The sequence below is a fragment of the Gopherus flavomarginatus genome, chromosome 3 (genome assembly GCF_025201925.1).
Source record: "Gopherus flavomarginatus isolate rGopFla2 chromosome 3, rGopFla2.mat.asm, whole genome shotgun sequence".
Classification (NCBI taxonomy): Eukaryota; Metazoa; Chordata; order Testudines; family Testudinidae; genus Gopherus; species Gopherus flavomarginatus.
This window is the reverse complement of record NC_066619.1, coordinates 1592538-1605441: the sequence shown is the minus strand read 5'-3', so window position 1 is coordinate 1605441 and position 12904 is coordinate 1592538. Positions and strand designations below refer to the sequence as shown.

General features: G+C 59.6%; 2 protein-coding genes across 2 annotated transcripts in view; both read right to left on the bottom strand.

The window, feature by feature from the left end:
* The window catches only part of CD72 (CD72 molecule), a 111365-nt gene that overhangs the window by 17838 nt on the left and 80623 nt on the right, over window positions 1-12904 (bottom strand). Inside the window, exons 4-5 of the mRNA XM_050943651.1 lie at window positions 12013-12474; window positions 10185-10333 (exon numbers count right to left, since the gene is read on the bottom strand). Of these exons, the coding sequence (XP_050799608.1) occupies window positions 10185-10333; window positions 12013-12474 (611 nt within the window). The remainder of the gene's footprint in view (window positions 1-10184; window positions 10334-12012; window positions 12475-12904) is intronic.
* The window catches only part of LOC127046504 (uncharacterized), a 257859-nt gene that overhangs the window by 203853 nt on the left and 41102 nt on the right, over window positions 1-12904 (bottom strand). The gene's annotated exons all lie outside the window — the stretch shown is intronic.

Genomic DNA, 12904 nt, shown 5'->3' with positions numbered 1-12904 from the left:
AGAAAAGGATGTTCCCATGAGCACCATCACATTACTCCAGAAGTGGGGTTACCCAGCTAGCCAGGTGTGTGGCAGCTAACAGCATCCTCCCAGCGCACCCTGCTATTGGTTATCCATTGTACTGGATCCCACTCACCCCAGCCCACCAGAAATGAGAGGCCCTGGGTACTTTCTCTGCCGGGACCTGCTAGGATAACTGGGCCCACGAGTTTCCCCGAAGTGGGAGCTCAGCCGTGAGAAGTGAGTGATGGTTCCTAGGATGTCATGATACCCCTAGGACAACAAATGAGATGGGAAAAGATGCAGAAAGGAGACAGAGATGGAATTAGTCCAAACAAAAAGGCCCCCTTATATACTTACTTTTCAGAGGTTGAGTCATCAACCCACTGCAGGCCCTACCAGATTCACGGGGCCATGAAAAATGTGCCACGGGTCGTGAGATCTGGTGTTTTGTGAGCTTTTACCCTACGCTATACAGATTTCACAGGGAAGACCAGAGTTTCTCACACTAGGGGTCCTGACCAAAAAGGGAGTTGCGGGAAGGGTCACAAGGTTATTTTAGGGGAGTCACGGTGTTGCCACCCTTACTTCTGCACAGCTCTATTCAGAGCTGGGCGGCCGGAGAGTGGCAGCTGCTGACTGATGGCCCAGCTCTGCACGCAGCAGCACAGAAGTAAGGGTGGCAATACCATCCCAGGCCATCCTTCCTGCTGCACTGCTGCTGGTGGCAGCTCTGCCTTCGCAGCTGGGCTTCCAGCCAGCAGCCACCGCTCTGCAGCTGCCCAGTTCTGAAGGCAGCGCCACCGCCAGGAGCAGCGCAGAAATAAGGGTAGCCTGCCTGAGCCCTGCCGCACCGCCAGCTGGGAGCCGCCTGGGGTAAGTGCCTCCCGGCCGGAGCCTGAACCTCACACCCCCTCCTGCACCCCAACCTCCTGCCCCACATCAGAATCCCCCTCCTGCACCCAAACTCCCTCCAAGACCCTGCACCCCCTCCTGCACCCAACCCCCTGCCCCACATCAGAATCCCCTTCCTGCACCCAAACTCCCTCCAAGACCCTGCACCCCCTCCTGCACCCCAACCCCCTGCCCCAGGTCAGCATCCCCCTCCTGCACCCAAACTCCCTCCAAGACCCTGCACCCCCTCCTGTACCCCAACCCCCTGCCCCAGGTCAGAATCCCCCTCCTGCACCCAAACTCCCTCCAAGACCCTGCACCCCCCTCCTGTACCCCAACCCCCTGCCCCAGGTCAGAATCCCCCTCCTGCACCCAAACTCCCTCCAAGACCCTGCACCCCCCTCCTGTACCCCAACCCCCTGCCCCAGGTCAGAATCCCCCTCCTGCACCAAAACTCCCTCCAAGACCCTGCATCCCCCTCCTGTACCCCAACCCCCTGCCCCAGGTCAGAATCCCCCTCCTGCACCCAAACTCTCTCCAAGACCCCGCACCCCAATCCCCTGCCCCGGCCCCTTCCTGCACCAAACTCCCTCCCAGGAAAATGACTTGCATACAGAGGCCCCATCAAATCTAGTAGCCGTGGGCCCACAGGAGAGTTCATCTGGTCCTGACTAGAGGTCATGGTATATGAAGAAAATGATGACTTAATTGGCATTACAGCGACTTAGTGGGACAGCTCCCATGACTGGAGTACCAGCACTGAGGGCTACAGCTTGTTCCCGAAGGACAGGTATGGGGACAAAGGAGGAGGTGTTTGCTATACGTCAGGAACGGGCACACTTGTGGTGAGGCGATGTGCGCAGCAAAACTACGGAGAGTCCCCGGGTGCGGATCACAAGGGAAAAGAACAGCAGGGAAGTTATGGATGGGGGTCGTCTGTTAGAGACACCACATCAGGAAGAGGAAATGGATGAGTCATTCTACAAGCAGGTAACAGGATTAGCTAACACACATGAGCTAGTATGAATGGGGGATTTTAACTTCCCTGGTATCTGTTCAAAGACTATTACAGCAACGCAGAACACATCCTGCAAGTTCTTAGCATGTGCAGGGGACAGCTTTCTGATCCAGAAAGAGCTGAGCAAACAGCTAGGGGGTGTGACGAAGGGGTACTGTGCTTAATACTTCCTCTGAATACTGTGTGGGTGCCTCAGTTTCCCCTATGCATTTCTTAAGTCTTTAGGGGCTGAGATTGTTGCCGAGCAAAGGGCCAGTGTGCATAAATGGCCGGCACTCTGTCTCCTGGCAACTAATGGCTGGGGCCCTGCCCCCCTGCAAGGGGATGCTAAAGGTGTGGGAGAACAAAGAGATCAGGTGACCTCCTGGCCCGGGAAAGGAACTCAGCAGAGGAGGAGTGTCACGGAGTGTGGGGGAGTCCGGCGCTGCACCCCTCTTCCTGGGACCCACAGTGACTCTCAGCCAGCCAGTAAAACAGAAGGTTTATTGGACAACAGGAACACAGGTTACAGCAGAGCTTGCAGGCACAGTCAGGACCCCTCCACCGAGTCCTTCTGGGCTTTCAGGGTGCTTGGATCCTAGCTAGGATCCCCTGAATTCCGCCCACACAGCCCCAAGCCCAAACTCAAACTGCTTCCCTCCTGCCACTCCCTTCCTTTGTCCCCTTCCCGGGCAAAGGTGTTGACCTTTCCCCTCCCTTACCTAGCTCAGGTTACAGGCTCTGGCATCGTCCATCTCCTAAAGTCCTCCCCTGCTCTCCCACTCCCCACACAGACAGTCCCTACTGCATCACATCTCTCCCCCCTTCGAGACTGAACTGAGCGGGGTCACTCTGCCCAGTGACCTGGGGAAGTTCAGGGTCCCCTCTCCGGGACAACGCATCCGCTGTCAGGTTGGCACTTCCCTTCACATGGACCACGTCCATGTCATAGTCCTGCAGGAGCAGGCTCCACCTCAGGAGCTTGGCGTTGGCTCCTTTCATCTGGTGCAGCCAGGTCAGGGGAGAGTGGTCGGTGTACACGGTGAAGTGTCGCCCAAAGAGATATGGCTCTAGCTTCTTAAGGGCCCACACCATGGCCAGGCATTCCTTCTCGATGGCCGCGTAGCATTGTTCCCGGGGTAGCAGCTTCTTACTCAGGTACACGATAGGGTGTCTCTCCCCCTTTTCATCCTCCTGCATTAACACCGCCCCCAGTCCCGTGTCTGAGGCATCGGTGAACACCATAAAGGGTTTGTCAAAATCTGGGTTTGCCAGAACTGGGTCGCTAACCAGAGCCTCCTTCAGCGCCCGGAAAGCCTCCTGGCACTGCTCAGTCCAGATCACCTTGTCTGGCTTCCCCTTTTTGCACAGTTCAGTGATGGGGCCGGCTATGGCACTGAAGTGGGGCACGAACCTTCGATAGTACCCCGCCATCCCAATAAAGGCCTGGACCTGCTTTTTGGTTTGGGGAGCAGGCCAGTCTCTGATCACCTCCACCTTGGCTGGTTCCGGCTTCAGGCAGCCGCTCCCCACCCGATGGCCCAGGTAAGATACTTCAGCCATCCCCACCTTGCACTTCTCAGCCTTTACTGTTAGCCCAGCCTTTCGGAGTCGGTCCAGGACTTCTTTAACCTGGGACACGTGGTCCTCCCAGGTCTGGCTGAAGACACAGATGTCGTCAATATACGCCACGGCAAAACTCTCCATCCCCCTCAGTAGCTGATCCACCAGGCGCTGGAAGGTGGCCGGCGCTCCCTTGAGGCCGAAGGGCAGGGTCAAAAACTCATAGAGCCCCAGAGGGGTGATAAAGGCCGATTTCAGCCTGGCATCTGCGTCCAGCGGCACTTGCCAGTAGCCTTTGGTAAGATCCATAGTGGTGAGGTACCGTGCACCTCCCAGCTTGTCTAGGAGCTCGTCAGGCCTGGGCATAGGGTAGGCATCAGATACGGTGATGGCATTGAGCTTTCGATAGTCCACACAGAACCGGATTGACCCATCCTTCTTGGGAACCAGCACTACTGGCGAGGCCCAAGGGCTGGAAGACGGCTGGATCACCCCCAAAGCCAGCATGTCCCTGACCTCTCTTTCAAGATCCTGGGCAGTTTTACCAGTGACCCGAAAAGGGGAGCATCTTATAGGGGGGTGTGACCCCGTCTCCACCCGGTGGACAGTCAAATTAGTGCGTCCAGGCTGGTTGGAAAACAGCTGTCGGTACAGATGCAGCACCCCTCTGATCTCAGCGTGCTGGCCCGGGGTCAGTTGATCCGAGAGGGGAATCGCCTCCAGGGGGGAACCAGCTTTTGTCCCAGGGAATAGATCCACTAAGGGGTCATCTCCCTGCCCCTCCCAATGTCCACACACGGCCAACACCACATTCCCCCTGTCATAGTATGGTTTCATCATGTTCACATGGTACACCCGACGGTGATGTGCCCGGTTTGACAGCTCCACCACATAGTTTACCTCATTCAGTTGCTTGATAACCTTGAAGGGCCCTTCCCAGGCGGCCTGGAGTTTGTTTCTCCTCACGGGGATAAGAACCATCACCTGATCCCCGGTGGCGAAGGCACGGGCTCGTGCTGTGCGGTCATACCAGACCTTCTGCCTCCTCTGGGCTCGGGCCAGATTCTCCCTGGCCAGGCCCATGAGCTCGGCCAGTCTTTCCCGGAAGGTCAGGACATACTCCACCACTGACTCTCCCTCGGGAGAGGCCTTCCCCTCCCATTCGTCCCTCATCAGGTCTAGGGGCCCCCTCACCCGCCTTCCATACAACAGTTCGAAAGGTGAAAACCCGGTAGATTCCTGGGGTACCTCCCTGTACGCAAACAGCAGGTGAGGTAAGTACTTGTCCCAGTCCTGCGGGTGCTGGTTCATAAATGTTTTTAGCATCATCTTCAGCGTCCCGTTGAACCTTTCTACCAGCCCGTTGGACTGGGGGTGATACGCTGAGGCCCAGTTGTGCTGGACCCCACATTTCTGCCATAAGGACCGGAGCAGGGCCGACATGAAGTTGGACCCCTGATTCGTTAAGACCTCCTTGGGGAACCCCACCCGGCTGAAAATTGTCAGCAGCGCATCGGCCACTGTGTCTGCTTCGATAGAGGACAAGGCCACCGCCTCGGGGTAGCGAGTGGCAAAATCCACCACCACCTGGATGTATTTCTTCCCTGACCGGGTCATCTTGCTGAGAGGTCCCACTATGTCCATGGCCACCTTCTGGAAAGGTTCTTCTATGATGGGTAAAGGCCTCAAAGCCGCTTTCCCCTTGTCCCGGGCCTTCCCCACCCTCTGGCAGGGGTCACAGGATTGGCAGTACTGTCGGACATGGGTAAAGACCCCAGGCCAGTAAAAGTTCTGTAGCAGCCTCTGCCTGGTGCGCCGGATTCCCTGGTGCCCTGCGAGAGGGATGTCATGGGCCAGGTACAGCAGCTTGTGACGAAACTTCTGGGGAACCACCAGCTGCCTCCTGATCCCCCATGACTCTACTTCCCCTGGGGGAGCCCATTCTCGGTACAGGAACCCCTTCTCCCACAGGAACCTCTCCTTGCAACCTCTCCTCATGGTCTGTACCGCACTAAGGTCAGCCCGGTCCCTGTGCTTCCTCAAGGAGGGATCTTTCTGCAACTCGGCCTGGAACTCAGCAGCTGGGACAGGAATGGGGACCGGCTCTCTCTTGCTGGCTGGGTCTGAGGCCGCAGCCTCTCTGCACCGTGCCCCTGGGCGTTCCCCGCTCCCTGAGTTAGGGTCCTGCACCTTAGGTCGAGCACCTTCCCCGTTTTCGGGGTGTAGTGCCATTTGCCGACTCTGACTACGAGTCACGACCAGGGCACTCTGGGTGTTACTAGGCCAGTCCTCAAGGTCCCCTCCCATTAACACGTCAGTGGGCAAATATTGGTGTACCCCCACATCTTTGGGGCCCTCCTTGGCCCCCCATTTCAGGTGTACCCTTGCCACGGGTACCTTGAATGGGGTCCCGCCCACGCCCATCAGGGTCAGGTAGGTGTCGGGCACCATCCGATCTGAGGCCACCACCTCGGGCCGGGCCAGCGTCACCTCTGCGCCCGTGTCCCAGTACCCAGTGACCTTCCTCCCATCCACTTCCAGGGAAACAATGCACTCTTTCCGGAGGGGCAGCCCCGCACCCACCCGGTAAACCAAAAACCCGGAACCGGGAGCATCCATAGGTGGTATGTTGCCAACCCCCCTTTCCTGGGAATGTAGCCCCTCCTCCGATTGGGTTTTTACCCAGTCCACCCTCTGCGGGTTGGGTCTGCTTGGTCTGTCCCTGAGCTTGGGGCACTGGGCCCGTATGTGACCTCGTTGGCCACAGCGATAGCAGCCCATATCTCGTGGGTCCCCTTGAGTGGGTTGGAGGGACCTGCCGCTGGATGTTCCCCTTTTGGGGGGGTTCTCCATAGGCCCCCTTTGGGAGGTCCCATGTTGACTCTCTCTCTGCGTTGAGGCAGGCCTGCTCCTTCGAGACTCCTCCCTGCCATCCCCTGCCCGACTGTCCACAAATTGGTCGGCCAGCTGGCCTGCATGCTGCGGGTTCTCCGGCTTCTGGTCCATCAACCACAGCCTCAGGTCGGACGGGCACTGCTCGTACAGGTGCTCCAGTATGAATAGGTCAAGCAGGTCCTCTTTAGTTTGGGCCCCAGCTGTCCACTTGCGGGCATACCCCTGCGCCCGGTTGACCAGTTGTAGGTATGTGACCTCACGGGTTTTACGCTGGCTCCGGAACTTTTTCCGGTACATCTCAGGAGTCAGCCCAAACTCGCGGAGCAGGGCCTGTTTGAACAGTTCGTAGTCCCCTGCCTCCGCCCCTTTCAGTCGGCTGTACACCTCCACGGCTGTGGAGTCCAGTAAGGGGGTGAGAACTGCGATCCTGTCTGCAGGGTCAACCCTGTGCAGCTCGCAGGCATTCTCAAAGGCCGTCAGGAAGGTATCTATGTCCTCCCCCTCCTTACGCCGGGGCAGCAAATGCTTATCAAAGCTCTTTGTGGGCTTGGGTCCCCCCTCACTCACCGCAGCCGGAGCCTCACTGCTCCTCAGCCGGGCCAGGTCCAGCTCATGTTTACGCTGTTTCTCCTTCTCCTCCCACTCACGCTGGCGCTGGTTCTCCTCATATTTACGCTGTTTCGCCTTCTCCTCCAGCTCTCGCCTCTTTAACTCGAGCTCCTCCCGTCTCAGCTCCCTTTCATATTCCAGCCGCATCCGCTCCACGGATGCCGAGCGTTGCCGGGAGGATCCCCTGCTGGGGGGTGGGCTTCGCCGGGCAGATCCCCTGCTGGCCGGGGGTGTCACGGTGCCCTCGGTATACACTGGGCTCCTCCCCGCCCTTCCTCTACGCCTAGGAAGGGGGGGGGTCTCGGGAAGCCCTCGTCCGCCGGCTGACCACTCCCAGCGGGGACAGACACTGGTGCCTGCGCTGCATCTGCCCGGCTGCTTCCCTCAGAGACAGGGCTCCGTTCATTCATGCGGTCTCCCTCCTCCAGCCGGGCAATCAGCTGGTCCTTGGTGCGTCTCCCCGGGTGCAGCCCCCTCTGCTTGCACAGCTCCACCAGGTCACACTTGCGCCGCTTGGCATACATCTTCCTGCTGGCCACTCACAGGCCGGGGTGCTCGCCGCTCCCCACGGTTTCCAGGGGGACCCCTAGTGCACCAACCCTTCTTGAGGTCACCACCTCTCTGCCAGGGTCGAGCTGCAGACTCCTCCGCCCCTGGGACCGCTCGCTGCAATCCCCCGGGGGACCCTGTTACTGCAAAGTCCTTCTCACTGGGCACACACTCCCAGGGGTTAACCACCCCTTCGTTTTACTGCTCCCCAGTCACTTACTGCAGGAAGCGCCGTCCACGGGGTGCAGTATATCCCACCACTGCCACCAGTTGTCACGGAGTGTGGGGGAGTCCGGCGCTGCACCCCTCTTCCTGGGACCCACAGTGACTCTCAGCCAGCCAGTAAAACAGAAGGTTTATTGGACAACAGGAACACAGGTTACAGCAGAGCTTGCAGGCACAGTCAGGACCCCTCCACCGAGTCCTTCTGGGCTTTCAGGGTGCTTGGATCCTAGCTAGGATCCCCTGAATTCCGCCCACACAGCCCCAAGCCCAAACTCAAACTGCTTCCCTCCTGCCGCTCCCTTCCTTTGTCCCCTTCCCGGGCAAAGGTGTTGACCTTTCCCCTCCCTTACCTAGCTCAGGTTACAGGCTCTGGCATCGTCCATCTCCTAAAGTCCTCCCCTGCTCTCCCACTCCCCACACAGACAGTCCCTACTGCATCACAAGGAGGCAGTGATGAGCTCCCAAAATATTAACAACCAGTTCCCTCCTCTTCACCCCATGAAGGGGTCGTCCCCTTCCCCGCCCCCCGGGACTCGTGCCCCATCCAACCTCCCACGTTCCTTGATACACCACTCCCAGGACCCCTGCCCCATCCACCCCCCTTCCCTGTCCCCTAACTGCCCCCTGCCACCACATCCAACCCCTCTTCTTATTCCTGATGGCCTTCTAAGACCCCCTGCCCCATCCAACCACCCCTTCTCTGTCCCTACTGCCTCTGGAACCCCTGCCCCTGACTGCCTCCCACCGCCCCATCCAACCTCTGGTCCTTCCTGATTGCCCCCCCAGGACCCTTGCCCCCATTCAATTTCCCTGTTCCCTGCCTTCTGACTGCTCAGACTCCCGACCCTAATCCACCCCCTGCTCTCTATCGAACACCCCCCTGCCTGGAGCTGTGCCACCAGGCCGGCTGGAGTCGGGGCCGGGGTCCGGCCTGGAGCTGCGCCGCCCAGCCGGAGTCAGGATCGGAGCCGGGGGCCAGCCCGGAGCCGCGCCGCCCGACCGGGGTCGGGGTCGTGGCCGGGGTCGGAGATGCGCGGTGCTTCAAGCCCTCCTCATGCCCCCTCGCCCCAGCTCACCTGCAGGAAGCTGCTGCTTCCTTCTCAGCCCTGCCAGCCTTCCCGCGCTATCAGCTGATTGGCAGGAAGCCCGGGGAGGGAGCCTTCAGAGGAGGAGGCAGAGGCAGAGGTGGAGCCAGGTGAGCTGGGGCCGGGGGCAGGGCAGGGCAGGGAGCTGCTGGAGCTTTCCTTAAATTTAAAAGCCCTTTACAACCGGTTCTAAAAGGGTTTCTATATTTAACAACCGGTTCCCACGAACCGGTGGGAACTGGCTCCAGCTCACCACTGGGAGGAGGGGCTGGCGGGGTTCAGTCTGGAGCTGGCTGGGGACGAGGAGTGAAGTGCAGACGAGGGGTCCGGTTCACTGTATCTACAAGCTCTGTTTAAGACCCTGTTCCTGTCATCTAATAAACCTCTGTGTTACTGGTTGGCTGAGAGTCACGTCTGACTGCAAAGTGGGGGGGCAGGACCCTGTGGCTTCCCCAGGACCCCGCCTGGGTGGACTCGCTGTGGGAAGCGCACGGAGGGGCAGAGGATGCTGAATGCTCCAAGGTCAGACCCAGGAGGTGAAGCCGTGTGAGCTTCTTGCCCTGAACAAGTCTGCTCCAAGGGAGAGGAGGCTCCCCAAAGTCCTGCCTGGCTTGGTGGGGAGCAGTTCCAGAGCATCGCCCGGGGACTCCGTGACAGGGGGTCGTCCATTTTGGATCTGGTGTTGACCAACAGGGATGAATCAGTTGTGAAGGTGAAGGTGGGCGGGAGCTTGGGAGGAAGTGACCATGATCTGATGGAATTCAAGATCCTAAGGAAAGGAGAATACGAAACCAGCAAAACTAGGACACTGGGCTTCAGAAAGGGGGATTTCTACAGACTCAGAGAAACAGTAGGGACCCGTGGAAGGAAGAGGAGTTGAAGGGGGTTGGCAGTTCCCAAAAGCTGTAATACTAGGGGCCATTCCCACGCAGAGGAGAGAGAAGAGAAGCCGCAGGAGGCCAACGTGGCTGCACAAGGAGATTTTTAGCTCTCTACAAACCCCATAGGGATGAATACAGGGACTGGAGGGTGGGGCACGGCACCAGGGGAGTACACAGGGGAATAGTGCGAGCACCAAGGGACAAAATCAGGAGAGCCAAGGCAAGGAACGCGGTACAGATGGCAAGCACTGTTAGAGGGAGCAGGAAGGGGAGTTCTTCAAATCTGTCAGACAGGGGCAGTGTGGGGGCGCTGCTCAGCGGGGGAGGTAAGCTGGCCACGCTCCTCCAGCCCCTGGATCATTGCCGTTGCTCTGCTCTGAGCCCCCGCCTGTTTGCCAACACCCCCGACCCCCCTCACCCAGTATGGGGACCCCCTCTTTACGCAGTGTTCCAGCTGCCGTCACACCGGCCGTGCATGTACCGTACCGGCGTTGTCTCCGTGTCCCAGGATTTGGCAATGAGAAGCTGAGCAGATTTCCGTTCACACTCTTTTCTGCTTTCTTCCCAATTCGTCTTCTCCTTCGAGACGAACAAGCACTTTCCTCTGTACAACACCCAGTCTGCTGGGCAGCAGTCTGGAGGGAAGACAGGGTGAGAAGCTCAGACACTGTCCTGGCCCTGAGTGCAGCTAACGAGTTCATGCCCTGGGCTGTACAAAGAAGGCCTGGTCCCTCTCCAGGGGCTCCCACTCCCCCAGACTCATGGCTGCCCCAGAAGGCTCCGAGCTGTGGTGTGTGTGTGTAAAGGGGGAGTTCTCAACGGTTTGGGGCAGGCTGGGAGCTGAGTCCAGGGCTCAGATCCAAGTGTAACTTTTCATGGGGTTCAGGGGAGCCCCCAGCGTTCCCAATGTGTCCTGCAGCCCCTGATTCGCCCTTCCAAAGGTGTGAACCCTCCAGTACCGCGACCGTCAGCCCCAGCCGACTCCGCTGCAGCTCTGTGGGGAGCATTTCACTGGTGGGGTAAATGAGCCCCGTCTCACTGGCCTTTCGCTCTCCCCTGCCCCAGGGGTTCAGCCACCGGGAGGACGTGGGCACTGCTCCGTTATAGCTCTGGCCGGAGGGGGGCAGGCAGCAGGCAGGACAGTAATGCGCAGACAGACTGAGCCGTTTCCCTCATTCTGACAGAGCTCCTTGTTCAGTGTGAGCAGACAGCGACTCGCTGCCCTTGTCACCTGGCAGCCGCCTCCTCCCCGTGTCCTGCTCTGCCCGTGTGGGAGGCCCCAGGCTGTCTGCAATGGCGCGTTATCCTCGGGGCTGGGATTCTGCCCTTGGTGAGGGTGCAGGGCCGTGGCTGGAGAGTCGCCCAGCTCGCCTGCCAGGGAGCCGGGGCAGGACTGGCAGGGGCAGTGCCACCTTCAGGGAAGCTGATCTCATTTTTTAAGGCCTGGGTTAGTTTGTTTGCCTGGGGTGGGCGAAGCACCGAGAGCATTGCGGGCACAAAATGTGACTCAGCCTGCCCTGTGTGTGAACGTTTGCTGCAAAAAATCCCAAAGGCAAAGAGGTCCGTTGTGCGCTGGTCCCCATGTTCTGAACACGTGGGAGAGAGGCCTGAAGCGAGGCCTGGCCTGGATCGTGGGGCTGCAGGTCAGGTCTGAGGAGCACCAGCAGATCGGGGCGGGGGGCAGGGAGAGCAGGGGGTGCAAGCGGAGCTCAGCGGTGGAGAAGCAGCACTCCCACTCCGAATTCATTTAGTCCAGGTGTTAGCTCTTCGCCAGACTGAATCGTGGGATCTCGGCTGACTAATGATCATGTTCATAGTTTGTATTTAGCCAGCACCTTTTCTCCAAGGCCCTAGCTTGGTTCTACACATAAACCGTTAGACCAGCCACATGTAGGCCTTGCTTCATGCACCCCTGAAATGCAGCCACCTCTGGGGTGGGATGCAGCATCTTTAACAGCTGAAACTGCAGGGGGATTTAGGGGAGCCAGTTGGAACTGGCCCAGGACAGCGAGTTCATGTCCCAACTCTTATTCCATGGAACCGGCCAGTGCCCCGCCACCCTGGGTTTCCTGTCTTGTCTCCAGAACTGCCCCCCACAACACACACACACACACACACACACACACTCCCCTGCACCATGCAGACCTGGGGGCCAGCGCAGCTAGGGGAAGAGTTGCCCCTCCTGAATGACCAGAGCCGCTTGTTTTAGCTCAGCCCTGGCTCTGGGTGTCCCCCTCTCCCTCCCAGGGCTCAGCTGTCCCTGCTGGGCGGTGGGGCACAGCAAAGACTGCCACCCCAGGTGGAAAGGCAGTACCTGTCTGCTTGCAGGGGCAGATGCTGGACAGGGTGCTCTCCATTTTCTTCAGCTTCTCTTTGATTTCTCTCTTCTCCTCCTGTACCCTCACCAGCTCCTCCTTCGTTTCCTTTAACTCAGCCTCCCGCTGTCGCAGCTGATCCTGGGTGCTGCTTTTCTCCAGCCGCATCTGCTCCAGCTCCTGCCTGGCCTGCCCCAGCTCCTGCCTCACCAGCTCCAGCTCCTTCCCGGCCTGCTCCAGGTCCCGCCTGGCCTGCCCCAGCTCTTCCCTAGCCTGCTCCAGCTCCTGCCTCACCAGCTCCAGCTCCTTCCTGGCCTGCCCCAGCTCCCGCCTGACCTGCTCCAGCTCCCTCGCCATCTGCGCCAGGGTCGCGCCCTTGGTGCTGACTTGCTGGGAGAGGCGGCTGCTCTCTGCCTCGTGTGCTCGGGACGCCTGCTGCAGATGCTGGGAAACCTGCCAGTCTGCAGGGGACAGACAGCGTGAGCCTGGGCCGGGCGCAGGGACGCACGAGCTCCAGCACAGGCCAACGGGCACGTGTTAGCAGGTGCCAGCAGGGCAAGGCCAGGCTGGGAGTGCGACTCGAGAACTGGGCTCACACATCCACCCCTGCAGGGCCCCAGGGGGACGGGGACCCTCCCGACCGTGGAGAACAGCCCTGTAATGCTGGGCGGGGGCTGTTCAAACTGCTGGGAGGCGAGTAGGTGCTGCAGCCAGCGGGCAGCCTCCGAAGTACAGGGCCCCACCTCTCCCCCCATGGCCCCTCCCCAGAGAGAATTCCCTAACAGAGCCCCCCATGGCTTCCTAGTGACAGCCCCCCCGCGCCTGCCCCAGGACAGGGTCCCCCACATCTCCCCGGTAACAAGCGCCTCCCACCTACCCCAGGACAGCCCC